The 16,261-nt window shown below is 41.9% G+C and overlaps 1 protein-coding gene and 1 pseudogene across 1 annotated transcript in view; both read left to right on the top strand.

The window, feature by feature from the left end:
- The first annotated feature begins 2,250 nt into the window (after nucleotides 1-2,250).
- Nucleotides 2,251-16,261, top strand: part of LOC117071071 (putative ubiquitin-conjugating enzyme E2Q2-like protein) — a 67,744-nt gene continuing 53,733 nt past the window's right edge. Inside the window, exon 1 of the mRNA XM_033190857.1 lies at nucleotides 2,251-3,508. Within this exon, the coding sequence (XP_033046748.1) occupies nucleotides 3,419-3,508 (90 nt within the window). The 5' untranslated portion in view covers nucleotides 2,251-3,418. The remainder of the gene's footprint in view (nucleotides 3,509-16,261) is intronic.
- LOC117070136 lies at nucleotides 3,476-13,402 on the top strand (annotated as a pseudogene).

The following is a 16,261-nucleotide window of genomic DNA, read 5'->3' as shown; positions in this document are numbered from 1 at the left end:
ATTTTTAAGTACTGGTGACAAAGAAACTATTTCATAAGCTTCAGGAGGGCCACATGCAAATAATTGGAAATAAGAATGACTTCAGATTTCTCAGGATCACACCAGAAGCCAGAAGACAATTGGGACAATGCCTTCAAACTTCAGAAGAGAACTCGTTTTCAATCTGGAATTTTTAGATCCAGACACACTATCAATGAAATGAGAAGATGGAATAAAGGCATTTTTAGATATGCAGAATCCCCTAGAATTTGCCTTCCATATGCCTTTTCTTAGGATGCTACTGAAGGATGTGCTTCTCCAAAACAAAGGAATACAGCAAAAAGCATCCAGGACACAGAGTCTCCCACAGGAAAAACAGTGGTTGTGAAGGGCGTGCATGAGGTGTGGGGGCACCCTGTCCAGACTGAGGCAAGTCAGGTAAGTGTGTCTGAATATATTCAGATAGATTGACGGAGAGTGTAGAATTCAATTATTGTATTTTATTTTATTTTTGAGACAGAGTCTCGCTCGGTCGCCCAGGCTTGAGTGCAGTGGTGCAATCTCTGCTCACTGCAACCTCTGCCACCTGGGTTCATGCCATTCTACTGCCCCAGCCTCCTGAGTAGCTGGGATTACAGGCGCCTACCACCAAGCCTGACTAATTTTTTGTATTTTTAGTGGAGACGGGGTTTCACCGTGTTAGCCAGGATGGTCTCGATCTCCTGACCTTGTGATTCGCCCACCTCGGCCTCCCAAAGTGCTGGGATTACAGGCACGAGCCACCGTGCCCAGCCAATTAGCTCAATTATTGATAAAAACTGAAAACTACTGATTTTTAGAAATCCAACAATTATGACTCCAGGAAAAGTAAAACCTAGTGTAGAAGTTAAACTTAAGAGTGTTATACTACATGGCTTGGTTGTAAAGAGTGTGCTGACCTAACCCAGTCTGAACTCTATTTGGGGAGTGGGAAGGAGGGGTGTCTATGGTGTGGTGGGGGTATGCAAGACCCTACATTACACATGTGGCACCCCAGCTGCCTTATGTGGCAGCCAGTGGGCATGATATTTTATGAATTAGTGTCCTCCTCAGAAAAGATATGTTGGAGTCCTAAACCCCAGTACCTCAGGTGTGACCTTATTTGGAGATAAGGTCTTTAGAGAGGTTACCACATTGAGATCATTAGATTGGGCCCTAACTCAATGTGGCTGGTGTCCTTATAAAATGTGGACACAAAGACAGATATACACAGGGGAGATGACAGAGAAGATGGCCATCTACAAGCCAAGGAGAGGGGCTGGAACAGATCTTTCCCTCACAGCCTTAGAAGGAACCGATCCTGCTGCCACCTTCATCTTGAACTTCCAGTATCCAGAACAGTGGGACAGTACATTTCTGTTTAACCTGTCCAGTTTATGGTACTTTGTTATGGCAGCCCCAGAAAATTAATGCATGGGATGATTGGGCAAAACTGAGCAGTTTTGTGTGTGTGTGTGTGTTTGTATGTATATGTGCGTGTGTGTGCACGCATGTGCTGCTGGTATCTGTGGATGCTGCTAAGCATCCTACATTGCACAGGACCATGCCCATTCCTGCTAAACCGCTCACCTGCTAAGCTGAGAAATCCACAGGTGGTATCTGACACCAGAAAAATCAAGAGGAGCAGCAGAGGCAGTGACTTAGAGGTAGAAAGGAAAATATGGAAAAATTCGGATGAAAGAGTTGAATGGATTTGCCCCTAGGGAGAGGGAAATGGGAAGACAGATGATTGCTATTGTTTTTAAAAAGCCTTATAGAATGTTTTAACTCCAAAACAGATGCTCATATGCCTTTGTTAAAAATGGAAATTTAAAAAAATTAAAGGAAGGGAAGGATAGGAGGAAGGCGGGAGGAAGGGAGATGTGCTTTTTACAGCTGATACTTCCTGACTAGTAACTAGGGAGAAATGCTTGGGCTGAAGTGTACCCTTCTGTATGCTGAGCTCCTTAACAGAACCCACGAGGGAGAAGCCTGGGAAAGCGTCAGGCCCCGGCCCAGTAGAACACTTCATTCTCGCAGGTCACCAAGGTTTCTAATGTTCACCCCCAGAACTGATATTGTCATGAATGAATGAAGCCAAAGAGGTGGGTTTCTATTAGGGCAATCTGACACAGCAAAGGGGGCTTGATGGAGGTTTCCGGTGCTAAGACAGAGAGAACTCTTTAACATCCCCTCCCTGGTAGCCGCATGCTAGCACACTCTAAGTTGATGAACTTGGTCACACCCACGGGCACACAGCCATGACTGTCTGGACAAAGGACAGTGCTTTCATTTGGGTGGTTCTCTTCCAGGAAGTTTTTGTATTTGATCTCATGATAACCTAGAGAGGCTGGCTAGATGAGTTTTCTTCTCATTTTCAGACAAGGGAAGCAGGAGACAAGAATTGCTCACTCCAGCCAACTGAAGCATGCTCTTCTTGACACAGCTCTAGGCACATGGTTGGTGCAAAAGAAAAAAAAAAAAGAGCATTATGTCAATTTCATTGATCAACAAAAGTGATGACTCCACTGCCAGGTCAAGTTGATAGTGCCTGGGCCTCTGAGTTCAAGAGCCTTCTAGACAAAGAGCTCTGAGCTGAAACATGAGCATGCACACATATGCATCTCTCTGGGTCTGATGAGATAATTTGGATACTTGGTTGTTATCCTTGATCGTTTTCCTGCCTCATTAATGCACGTGTAGCCAACACAATAAGAATCTTAGCTAATAACGGCTAAAGCTGAGGACTTTCCTGAGTCAGGCAGCGGCTTTAAAAACTTTAAAGTTTTCACATAGACTCTCATTGAATAATTTCTGTTTTTCAGATCAAGAAACTGAGACTTACTATCACATTTGGGATTAAGTAAAAAAAAAAAAAAAGAAAGAAACTGAGGCTTAAAGCTGTCAAGTATTTCACAGCCAGCAAGTGGCTAAGTTGGAACTTGAACCCAGGCAGTCTAGCCCCGGGATCCTGTGCCCGTGCCCTTACCCATTATCCAGTGTTGGCTACGCAAAACTAACGTGTGCACATTTTCAACTCTAAGTGGGTGACATATTTTTCATTATATTTTATGTAGGTGACTTTCAGTTTGGGGGTATTCTACTTACATAATTTATTCAGCTGGATATTATCTGAGAACAAATATAAACTAATGAACTCTGAAAAACATAAAACATGAGCAACATGATGTCACTACAAAAGACAAATCAGCACATAGCCTTCTTGTGACTGTATTTTGCCCAGGAACTAATAATCAGCCTGAACTCAGCAGTGCTCTGTTCCCTTGGGAGACACATCCACCCACTCACACACCCTTGGGAGACACACACACACACACACACACACACACACACACACACACACGAGTTTGTGGTTATGCCGCCCTGGGCCTCCACTCTGCAAGTGTGAGGAAGGGATCAGATGGGTCGCACAGAAAGGTGCTGGGTCCAGGGGAGGAGGGGGCAGCCAGGAGCGAGTGCACGCTCTGGACTCGTGTACCCGCCGAAACGGGTGCGCGCGGGGGCGCCGGGTTGAGGGGTGAGGAGTGAGGGGTGACGGGGACGGTGGCAGGGTGGGGGCAGCCCTTTCCCAGGCGGTAGCGGGGACGGTGGTGCTGCTGCCCTTTTAAGCTGCGGCTTGACAGGAGCCGCACCTCCTGTCTGTGGAGTCGGTAATGGAGCAGCCCCCCAGGCCTCCACACAGCTCCCGCCAAGGCCTCCGTGCCCCTTGCCATGTTCCGGCCGGCTCCCACGAGGGTCGAGGTGGCGGGGAGAGGCCGAGTCGCGAGATCCGCCGGGCGGCCCCGCCAGGTGGTCGCGGCCATGACAGCGGCTCCGGAGGAGGGCTCCCCTTCTGCGCCCCTCCCCGCGGAGATGAGGGGAAGATGTCTGTGTCAGGATTCAAGGCCAAACTGAAGTTGCTGGCGTCTATCTTCCACAAGAACCAGGAGCCCAGCCGTCGCTCATGCTCCACTGCAACATCACGGTGAGGCGCCCGGCGGCGGCCTCGCGAGGCAGGCCGAGGGCGGAGAGGGGGCGCCCAGAGTCCCGGGACAAAGGGGAGCCTGCCCCGGAGAGGCCCCGGTTCCCCACCCCTTTCTCCCTCAACTGGCCCGGCCCTGCCCCGGGACTGCGCGAGGTTTGGGTGGGAGGAGGCGGAGGCGCGTCTCTCGGCTCCTCGCGCCGGACTAGCTTAGGGGCTGCTGGATCCTCTTGGCCCCGCCGCCGCCGCGCCCGGAGTTGGAAGCCTGCGGAAGCCAGAGCCCTCTCGGGACCCAAGGTCGCCCTCAGTCAGCCGGCCTGCTCCTACGACCGCGACAGGGCGGGGCAGGGCGGCTCCAGCTTTGTTTGAGTCCAGGCGGGGAATGGGAAAGGCCTCTGAGATTTTCGGTGTTTTGGCCGAGTGCAGTGGCTCATACCTGTAATCCCAGCACTTTGGGAGGCCGCGGCGGGCGGATCACCTGAGGTCAGGAGTTTGAGACCAGCCATGGCCAACATGGTGGAAACCCCGTCTCTACTAAAATATACAAAAATTAGCTGGGCATGGTGGCAGGCGACTTAATCCCAGCTACTTGGGAGGCAGAGGCAGGAGGTTGCAGTGAGCGGAGATCAAGCCTAATTCACTTTTGTTTTGATTAATTTACCCTTTTTGAGGGGTGGGGGCTCAGCTTTGTCATGTATAAAGTGAAGGATAGTAACTGGGCTGATGGTTACAGACTTGGATGCATGTCAGAATCACCTCAGAGAGCTTTTTAAAAACAGATTCTCCTCAGCACTTTGGGAGGCCGAGGTGGGCGGATGATGAGGTCAAGAGATCGAGACCATCCTGGCCAATATGGTGAAACTCTGTCTCTACTAAAAATACAAAAATTAGCTGGGCGTGGTGGCACGAGCCTGTAGTCCCAGCTACTGGGGAGGCTGAGGCAGGAGAATCGCTTGAACCCGGGAGGCAGAGGTTTTCAGTGAGCCGGAGATCCTGCCACTGCACTCCAGGCAATTGAATTTATATAATGATTCAGGCTTTTCAAAGTTAAAAAGGTAGTTATTTTAAGGAATGGATAGTTTGTGACATTTATTTTAAACAAAATAAGCCACTGATCTTATACACATAGCCATGTAAGTAAAATGTTTTCTTATTTTAAATTAGATTATATTTTAACATTTTTTTGGTTTTGCTTTATATTTGACTGATTGCTTTTCTTTATTCCTAATTCTTTTATTTGTTCCATTTTTAAAAGCTGATAACTGTTGTTTGTCAAGTCAAAGTTGGATTTAAAAATAAATATTTAATTTTAATAAGCTGATAGCAGCACTGCAGTGACAGATGGTTGAGAATTTGTCACTAAAGCTGTGGCACCAGTCTTCTAATGGACTCAGCCTATATTCAGCCTGTGTAGCCCTGGCAGATTCTTTCTCTATTTCAGAATGGGACAACAGAGGAAGTGACTTCAGATGAAGAGGAAGAGGAAAAAGAGGAGATGGCTGAAGTAGGTATTTTATATAAGAATGATATTTCATAAATGTCATCATTTTTGGTTTGAGTAATTCTCTAAATCTCCTTTGTAAACTACTATTAATGTGGAATAATTGAAAGCACATTGTATTTGGAATGGAATATAATTTCTCAACTCTGGCTTTACCTCTAACTTATGAGACACCTTTGAGCAAATTGCTTTATCTGAATTCTTTGGATTTGATTTCCTGGAAAACAAAAGCTCTTAACTTTTAGCACCAAAGTTTTATTTATATTTAATACTAATCAGTCCTTACCCTGTATTTGGTTATTTTTAGGCAGAGAAACTCGTAAGTTTAAAAAATTTTATGTTTGCATAAAAGGAGAATTTGAGAACGTGTTAGGGACTACTCACCAGAAGTAGTGAAACTGTCTCTTGTTGAAAAATCATCAAGGGATTTTGTTTGTCTGTTTCATGCTGCTATAATAGAATATCAGAGACAGGGTAATTTATAAAAAACAGACATTTATTTTCTAACAGTTCTGGAGACTGGGAAGTCCAAGATGAAAATACCAACATTGGGTGTCTGAGGGCCTTCTTGTTGCATCCTCACATGGTAGAAGGCAGAAGGGCAGGAGAGCAAGCTAGTCCAATGTGTGAAGCCTCATTCATAAGGGCCTTAATCCTATGAAGGAGGAAGGAGCCCTCTTGGCCTAATCACCTCTTAAAGGTCCTACCTCTTAATATCATCACATTAGAAACACCTGAATTTTGGAGGGAATACATTCAAACGGTAGCAAATTTAGTACAGCACATTCCAAAGACATTGAGCCTAGGCCAGTTGTCAGTTATGGGTATAATTTTAGATGTTTTCAGACTCTGAAGCTTTGCATTTAAATTGAGACTTCAGAACAAAGATCTATATCTCTGCGTTGACCAAATAGAAGGTATGTGAATTTTATGGTCTTGATAGTTTTAAAAGATTTTTTTCTGTTTGGGGTCTTATAATTAATTTAGGCTTTCATTTTCTTGGTTTGGAAATTATTAATTTAAAATATACTTTAGAGTTATCCAGAACTGAAGAAGTAGTGTTGTAGGCTGGTTTTCGTTTTTTTTTTTTGAAACAGGATCTCACTGTCACCCAGGCTGGAATGCAGTAGCGTGGTCACGGCTCACTGCAACCTTGAACTCCTGGGTTCAAGCAATCCTCCTGAGTAGCTGGTACTACAGGCAGGTGCCCCACGTCCAGCTAATGTTCTTTTTTTTTTGTAGTTTGAGTTTCGTTCTATTGCCCAGGCTGGTTTTGAACTCCTGGCCTCAAGTGATCCACCACCTCGGCCTCCCAAAATGCTGGGATTGCAGGTATATGCCACTGTACCTGGCTGTAGGCTTGTTTTATGAGTCTGGAGGTAAAATACTTCTTAAAATCGTCCAGTTAGAATGGGAGTTTGTTTTAATGTTTTTATGCAGTTTAGCTGAGGTGGAATAAGCTGCATGAAAACATTAAACCTTTTCCGTGGGTCAGGCAGCCATTGTATAAAGATCATGTACCCTTTCATTTTCCCCCTCACAAGATAATAAACAAGGGACCACAACTTTGAGGGAAATCTAGAAAGGTAAGAGACTGGACTTCAGAGGTGTCAGATTAGGACCGGTGAAAAGCAGATATTCTAGGCTCCTAAAATAACGTGGGAATAGGCCCAGAACAATCTTGGACATGCTGTGTTTGGGTGCATTGGATGCCTTTCTTTTGAGAAGGAAGGTTGATGTGTTGAAGTCATGGAAAGCAAGATTGGCCAGAAAAGGCAGGTGGTTAAAAGTCTTGAATTTGAGACAGGCATGTTTCTATTTGGTGTTGTTATTGTTAGGAAGGCCTTAAGCAGGGAATAGTGTGCTGAGGATGTTGCTTTACAAAGATATGTTGAATTCTGTTTGCGATGTGCTAATACTTAGGTGGAGAAGTTTTGTGGATGGGAACACGACTGAGGTTGAAGGTATAGGAGGAAATACAGGCCAACAGCATTTGTGAGCATTGTGAGGAAGACAAGCATAGGATGGAAGATCAGGGCTGAAAGGTGCACACTGGGAGAAGGGAGCTCCGTGAAGTATGGAGTAATGGGCAGAGTTTGAGTGAAGGTAGTCAGTAACCTGGTCTAGAAATCAGAGAATTAGCTGGCTTGGAAAAAAAAAAAATCGGCCGGGCGCGGTGGCTCAAGCCTGTAATCCCAGCACTTTGGGAGGCCGAGACAGGTGGATCGCAAGGTCAGGAGATCGAGACCACCCTACCTAACACGGCGAAACCCCGTCTCTACTAAAAAATACAAAAAAACTAGCCGGGCGAGTTGGCGGGCGCCTGTAGTCCCAGCTACTTGGGAGGCTGAGGCAGGAGAATGGCGTGAACCCGGGAGGCGGAGCTTGCAGTGAGCTGAGATCCGGCCACTGCACTCCAGCCTGGGTGACAGAGCGAAACTCCGTCTCAAAAAAAAAAAAAAAAACCAAGACGAATATAAACTACTCCTTTAGAGATATTGGCAATTGAAGTAGAAAAATAAAGTAACTGAAAAAAGTTGGGGTTTTAAAAATTCTGCATATTTGTATATATGTAAAAACAGATAGTATGGAAAGGGAGGGAGCAGAATGATGTGAATAAAGATGTTGTTCTGGGGGGTATCATTCAAATTCTTTTGAAATTATTATTATTTTTTGAGATAGGGTCCCTGTCACCCAGGCTGGAGTGCAGTGGCATGATCATAGTTTATTGCAGCCTCAAATTCCTGGGCCCAAACGAGCCTTCTATTTCAGCCTCCCGAGCACCTGAAATCAAATTTTTTTTCTAACTCATTTTTTAGTTATTAACATCAATAGGTGCTTACTACATAAAACCATAAACTGCAATTAGGGGAAAGCACCAAATATCTCCAGAGATAACAACTAAAATTAATTGAAATTAACATTTCAATATAAGTTCTTCTGGTCTTTTCCTGTGCATATTTCAGCATAATTGAAATTCTTTCTATTCCTTTGTGTACTCCATTTTTCATTTCAAAGTTTTTTAGTACAGGAGAAATTATGCTGTGTTGATATTTCAGTGGCCTGTTAATATTTCATGGAATTGAGTTAACTGTTTTGCTATTTTTGCTCATGCATATTTTGTGTTTATTTTTGTGGTAGCAAGGTTGAAGTAGGTATCCTTATGCCTAAATTTGTGTTTACATCTTGACTAGTGTCTTGGAATACAATTCTAGGACTCGAGTTTCTGGAACAAACTATGAACAGTTAAAGTTCATGACACCTGCTGCTAAACTGTCTCAAAGGTTCCTCTTCAGAGGAGATTTAAAAGATGGCTTGTCCAGGCGTGGTGGCTCATGCCGATAATACCAGCACTTTGGGAGACCGAGATAGGTGGATCACTTGAGGTCAGAAGTTTGAGAGCAGCCTGGCCAACATGGTAAAACCCTGTCTCTACTAAAAATGTAAACAGATTAGCTGGGTGTGGTGGTGTATGAATCCCAGCTACTCAGGAGACTGAGGCATGAGAATCACTTGAACCTGGGAGGCAGAGTTTGCAGTGAGCAGAGATCACCGCACTATACTCCCGCCTGGGTGGCAGAGTGAGACCTATTTTTAAAAAGTAAATAAAAATTAAAGAAGTAAATAAATGATGGCTTATTTCGTAATAGTTATGGCTTTGTAAAGCTTTTAAATCTGCTTTACCCAGAGTCTAGCTTTTAAATAAAATATGAGATATAAAAGGTGGGAGCCTCTTGAATGGAATGTGGGGGCTTTTTCTCTCTCCCCATAGGATAGATATATTCTGTTTCCTGTCCCCCATTGAGTCAAGAATAATTTAACTTTTGGCATAAGAAACTGCTGAAGAAAAATAGGTTGAATAAGCTAACATTTTTCTTCTTTTTGCAGGATATAGAAGACTTAGATCACTATGAGATGAAAGAAGAGCCTATTAGTGGAAAAAGTTGGAGGATGAAGGAATTGAAAAAGAAAATTTGGCAATATTAGAGAAAATTAGGCAAGACCATTTAAATGTGTAAGTGTGTGTAAATAGCTAGAGCCCGGACTTTTTAGTTAAGTAATTACAGTTAATACCAGGCAATTCATGAACATGCCGATCTCAGCTGCTGTCCTCCTCCATTCCTGCCTTAGTCATATGTTTATTGGTTTTGAGACAGGGGCTTGCTCTGTCACCTGGGCTAGAGTGTGGTGGCACAATCATAGTTCACTGTAGTCTTAATTCCCCAGGCTCCAGTGATCCTCCTGCCTCAGCCTCCCAAGTGTCTCGGACTATAGGTATGTGCCACCACACCAAGCTAATTTTTTTGATTTTTAGTAGAGATGAGGCCTCACTATGTTAATCATGCTGGTCTTAAACACTTGAGTTCCAGTGATCCTCCTGCCTTGGCCTGCCAAAGTGCTGGGATTACAGGCATGAGCCACCATGCCTAGCCATGGTCATATGTTTTGTTGCCCAAGGTTATCTTTCTCATCTATGAATAGCCACTTTTTACCCTGTTCATCTTCTCTTCACATCCTGGAACCACCTGCTGATCCCTGTATATGCCCCTTTCCAGCCTGTTTATGTTGTTTTCTTTGCTTACCTTCCTTCTGTGGCATCTGTATATTCAAATTCATTCTGTCCTACAAAACACAACTGAAATTATTTCTCCTTCATGAAGCTGACTTTGGTCCATCTTGCTCTGACCAAATCAAAAGTAATTCTTCTCTTTTGACTTTACATCTCTTTTATGTGAAGCAGCAGGATGGGAAAGGAACACTGAGTTTGGTGACACACATTTTTTGGTTTCACTTTGCTCAGCTCTAAAATATGGATAGATAGTACATACCTTTTGGATGACTGCTATGAAAAATAAACAAGAATGATGTGTGTATACACATAAAAAGCTCAGTCAGAGTAGGGAAACATCAAATGATTGTCTGAACACTTACTGCTTCCTGCCTTGTATTAGAGCCATTTACCAACTCCACAAAATCCGAGGACAAGTTACTTTGTCTTGGGTACAGATTCTCCAAAACAGGGAATGAATTGTTAGGCAAATAGATGCCAGATGTTGAAACTGGATAGATTACTCTCCCTCCTTCAATCTTAGTTATATATTTAATTAGTAATTTTTCATAGAGGAAAGAAATTTAGTTAAATTTCCATATCTTGATTGTTTAAAAAACTAAGTTTGTAGCATTTGAATTAATGTTACTGTACTTTCTGTGTCTTGTGATCTATTCCGATTTATCTTCAAGTATAAATTCTTGAACACTTTTGCATGACTGATACTATGCTAAGTACTTTATATATCTTCTCATTTAGTCTTCATAGCTGCTGTGTGAAACAGGTGCTCTTCATATTTTAGAGATAGGAGAAACTTCTCATATTTTATAGGTATGAAATGAGCTCATGATTACATAGCTAGGAAGTAATATCTTTGTAAACTTAACTTTTTTTCTTTTTCAAAGTGTAGTGCAGTCTTTAAAACCGTTAGTTTCACATGACCAAAAAGTAGTTCCCTTTCTATTTAGTCTTAGGGTAAGATATTGATGTATTTTCAACTTTGGAGAAGATCCTGCACTGAAAAACTGAAACCAGTTGCGCGTAGGCACACATGTTTCTCAGTGTCTTCATGTGTGAACTAGACCATCTGTGTAATATTCTTGCTTGTAGTCTTATGAATGGAAGTCTCTTTTAGTTAGTAATGTGTCACCTTGAGTGTCTTCTAGTATTTTCAAAAATCGCTGGGGTTTGGAATTGACTCATACTGAATTCTATGCTATCATGGAGTACATGGTGGTCTGAACATGTTTGCTAGAGTTTTTCAGATGATAAGAAATAGGAAATGAACCAGACTTGTGTCTAATTTTATATTCTCTTGAAACTTCATAATGCTTCATTTAACTGGACTTTTTTTTTCTTCTTAAAATGTTGAGTGGTGGTCAATTTTTATTGTAATCTTTTTCTTTTTCTTTTTTTTCTTTTGAGATGGAGTCTTGCTCTATGGCCCAGGCCAGAGTGCAGTGGTGCCATCTCAGCTCATTGCTATGTCCACCTCCCAGGTTCAAGTGATTCTCTTGCCTCAGCCTCCTGAGTAGCTGGGACTATAGGCTTGTGCAACCATGCCTGGCTAACTTTTGTATTTTTTAAGTAGAGATGGGGTTTCATCTTGTCGGCCAGGCTGGTTGCAAACTCCTGGCCTCAAGCGAACCACCCTCCTCGGCCTCCCAAACTGCTGGGATTGCAGGTGTGAGCCACCACGCCTGGCTACTGTAATCTTTTAGATCAGGTTGAAATACCTTAAATCTTTAAATTAGTTGGCTCAGTAGACCCTGGTAAACAGTGGCTTTTGTGTTTCAGGCTGCAATGTCTAGGTCAGTGCAAGCTTCAGATAGACTTATGAAAGAGCTCAGGGACATATACAGATCACAGAATTATAAGACAGCTAAGGATCTCTAAAACCCTGCTCTTCTTATTGTTCTTTTGCTCTTTTCTGTTGTCAGATTATAAGTGTCATTTCTTAAAACTGGGCAAAAATGGAAATGTTTACTAGCTTTATTTTGTAAAATTCAAAGGCAATCAAGTTCCAGAAGATGTAGGGGGTAAGATAGGATGAGTTTACTTGTTTTTTGGATTTAAAGAAATTGTTTTTATAGGTCCATCGGAATTTTTTTTGTCATTTTCCTGATAGAGTGAACTCTTACATGATTTTTATCTTCTGGCAAAAAGCTTGAGCAATACTGCTTAGAAAGTAAATAAGAGTAATATATTTCATTATACAGAGAATGATTGCCAAGTTGATTTTTATGATTTTTCCCCCAGTTTTGAAAGCCACATAATCAACTCTTATTGTAGAGGTAGTTATGTTATTACTTTAAAAATATATAGGTGTAGTACACTTGTAGTCCCAGCCACTGGGGTGGTGGGATGCTGAGGCAAGAAGATCTTTTGAGCTTGGAGAAGTCAAGGCTGCAACAAGCTGTGATTGCACCATTATATTCCAGTGTGGGTGACAGAGCGAGGCACCCTGTCTCTTAAAACAAAACAAAACAAAAAGTGGGGGAAGTGAGGGGTGGGCATCATATTGTACGTGTATATATAGGACAGTTGTACAAAAATACTGATTTTTTAGTGATTTAACTTTTCTTTTTTTCTTTTTTTTGAGATGGAGTCTTGCTCTGTCGCCCAGGCTGGAGTGCAGTGGCGGGATCTCGGCTCACTGCAAGCTCCTTCTCCTGCTTTAGCCTCCCAAGTAGCTGGGACTACAGGTGCCCGCACCACACCCGGCTAATTTTTTTGTATTTTTTTGGAAGAGACGAGGTTTCACCGTGTTAGCCAGGATGGTCTCGATCTCCTGACCTCGTGATCCACCTGCCTCGGCCTCCCCAGGTACTGGGATTACAGGCATGAGCCACCACACAGTGTGGCTTTATCACACAGTGATTTAACTTTTCATAGTTCCATCCATGGGAAATTGTTCTCCTTGAATCCCTTGGCTAATAATACAAGTCTAGGAAAGCATATTAAACTTCTTTTAAATTCTTGAGAAAATTATATACATGTGACTGTTTTCCTTTAGAATGACTGCAAACTCTGAACGCCCTTATTAGATTAGATTTAGGCTATTATGATCTCTTTTGGACATTTATTCTAAAGGAGCTGGAAGCTATAATGACCTCTATTTTTCCTGAGGATATAGAGCAGCTTAAGATCTTCTCTTTCTGGATTTTACCTTAGGTGCTCTATTTTAGCTTTCAGATTAGTTCATTTTTGAGTCAGTTGAAAAAAAAATTCTCTTTTTGTTTGAACTGTTTTTTGTTTTGTGATTCTTAGGGTTGACCCTGATAGTCCTTTGCACAGTGATCTTCAGATCTTAAAAGAAAAAGAAGGCATAGGAGATATTTTGCTTAACTTATATTTTAAGTTAAGAAAATTGTTACAGGACTCTATATTTTTCTAATGGGGGTGTATATTTGTACAAGTGTTTTAGAAAACAATTTGGTAGAGTGGAAGATACTCATACACTATGGTTCAGGAATCTTGTGAATATATACTCCACAAGAAATGAGTATATAGGCGCCAGGAGATACAGGAATGTTCAGAGCAGCATCATTTATAATAGCCCCAAACAGAAAATAACCCAAGTGTTCATTCCAAGAAAATGAAGAATTGTGGTATTCATAAAATGGCTTATAGCTATGTGGGACAAGATGGGCGAACCTTGAACATTGTGTTAAGCAAAAGAGACCAGACCCCCAAAACCTATTTTGTACAATTTCTTCTATATAGAGTTCAAAAATAGGCAAAACTGATGTTGGTTAGGGCATACATTCTTAGTGGAGGCAATATCACCTGCAGTGGAGTGAAAATTGGTCCTTAGAGTAAAAGAAAATCTTAGCTATTATAATGGTCTGCTACCCTCCAAAGGGCCATGGAATATAAACCGACATACAATATATCTGTGGTGTTAAAATTCAATGGGGCATGGGGGTAGAATTAGGGAGGAAACTTCTAAGAAGTCTTCTTAGGGGGACAAAAATGAAAAGAAAACTGAGAAACACTTATTTCTGGGTTCATACTTGGGCAGTAAAACTATCAAGAACAAAGAGGTGATTACATAGAGGTTAGGGTAAGGAGTCCATCTAGGTGAGAGGTAGGGAGGTGTGAACTGAAAGGTACATCTGTGGGCTTCTTGGATACTGGCTGGAATATATTTCTGGACCAGGTTGGTAGTTACATGGGCAAATAATTTACAATAACTTGTTAAGATATACCGTAAGGTATATTTTATATACTTTTTGAATGTATGTGTTACATTTAATAAAGTATTTTAAGATACTAAAAATAAAGGTTACAAAGGAATAACAATAGAATCTAGAAAAAATGTTAAATCTAATATGGAATCTAGACAAGATGTAATGGTTTAAAACCTATGGCTATATGAGGCATTTTGATGAAAAAAACAAAGATGTAAAAGAATACTTTGTTGTACTTACTCTAAGGATGGTAGTAGTTTTCTAAAAGCTTCTTACTTAGCTTTTTGTGTGTATATTTTTGCTTGGGGATATATCTTATGATTGAACTTTCTTGAAATTACCCTAATGTCAGTATTTTCTCTTACTTTTGTTATCATAGAAACTGTTGTGGTTGTCAACTGGCTTGTCGCTGCTAATGGCTACTACTTTACGGATTCATATGGGAGAATGAATGAAGCACGCAGGCCTAAAACAAAAAACAAAACACACACACAAAAACAGGACGGTATTTTTCTTTTTTAAAACATTAAATCATATGTCCATATGCCCAACATCAGACTTAAGAAATAGAACCTTTGGCTGGGCATGGTGGCTCACGCCTGTAATCCTAGCATTTTGGGAGACCAAGGCAGGCAGATCACCTGAGGTCTGGAATTCGAGACCAGCCTCGCCAACTTGGTGAAACCCCATCTCTACTAAAAATACAAAAAAGTAGCCAGGCATGGTGGTGGGCACCTGTAATCCCAGCTTCTTGGGAGGCTGAGGTGGGAGAATCACTTGAACCCAGGAGGCAGAGGTTGCAGTGGGCCGAGATTACATCATTGCACTCCAGCCTTGGTGACGAGAGAAACTCCGTCTCTGAAAAAATGTATGTATAAAAGAAATAGAACCTTATCGGTACCTGTAGTACCTTGTGTACCCCTCCCTTGTCATGTCCTCTTTGGGAGGTATCTTGAAGGGAATATGAAATCTTGGCCAGGAAACTGGAGGATTCATGACTGCAGGTGGTGTTTTCATTATTTTTTCCTGCTCTAGTTAGAACTTCAGGGAGAGGATGATTTGGGAGGTAAATGGCTGAAATTCTGTTGGATTTGTGTTTGTGGTCCATGGCTCCTGATACCAGAAAGAAGGGCCTTTTCTGGGGTTAGAGTATTTCTTAAGAGGCCTGGGAAGAATGTGATTGCCTTGAGCTAACTGACTTTCTGAAGAGGACCTTAAACTGAATTGCCAAGTTATTAGTATCGGGATTCACAGACTTTGGAGAACAGCAGGTATGACTCGGAAAGATGTACGGGAAGGAGCCAGAACAATATATGTTTATGGCCTCTGATGTCCACAATGACAACTTGAGCATCATGAATAGTAAGCAAAATGGAACTTGAGATAAAATATAACACAAAGATGGGAATGAGGGCAGGAGGGAATACGACCTGGTCAGCAACTTGGTAAATCCAACTTGCTGTGCTTTTAAGGAAGTTGTTGTCTGATGTTACAGGCAACATCAGAATTACTGAATTGAATTCTGAGGTAGTACTTTAAGAAGGGTCTATTTAGATAAGTTTAGATTCATTTAGAGAATAATAGCCAGGATTGGGAAGAGATTCTATTCTGTGTCCTAGGATAGCTGGTGAAATTGTGGATTTGGAGAGGAAAACGTGGAGGTTCATGATAGCTTGTCTTCAACTATTTGAAGGAGTATGTATATGAAAGCATTAGTTTTTATTTGTTTTTGGTGAAGACAGGGCATAAAACTAGAACTAATAAGTCAGACTACAGAGAGGTGATTTTCAACTCAATATAAGGAAGTGACTTTTAACTATTTAGACCCATCTGGTGATGTAGTCTTTGAAAAACAGAATGTTCTTCATCCTTAAGAATAACTTAGAAGGCTGAGATGTTAAATGGGAAGTCAGATAACTTCATGAGATTTTTGTAGAGCCTGAGAGTCTGGTTCAGAGTTAATATATACTAAGGTAACTCAAACTTCATTTTAACAGTCACCCTCAACCTTTTTTCCCCCTCCCTGAAGAACTCTTTTT

Source organism: Trachypithecus francoisi, unplaced genomic scaffold, assembly GCF_009764315.1.
Source record: "Trachypithecus francoisi isolate TF-2019V2 unplaced genomic scaffold, Tfra_2.0 Lachesis_group3, whole genome shotgun sequence".
Taxonomy (NCBI): domain Eukaryota; kingdom Metazoa; phylum Chordata; class Mammalia; order Primates; family Cercopithecidae; genus Trachypithecus; species Trachypithecus francoisi.
The sequence above is the reverse complement of the archived record's forward strand: the minus strand, read 5'-3'. Positions and strand labels throughout refer to the sequence as shown.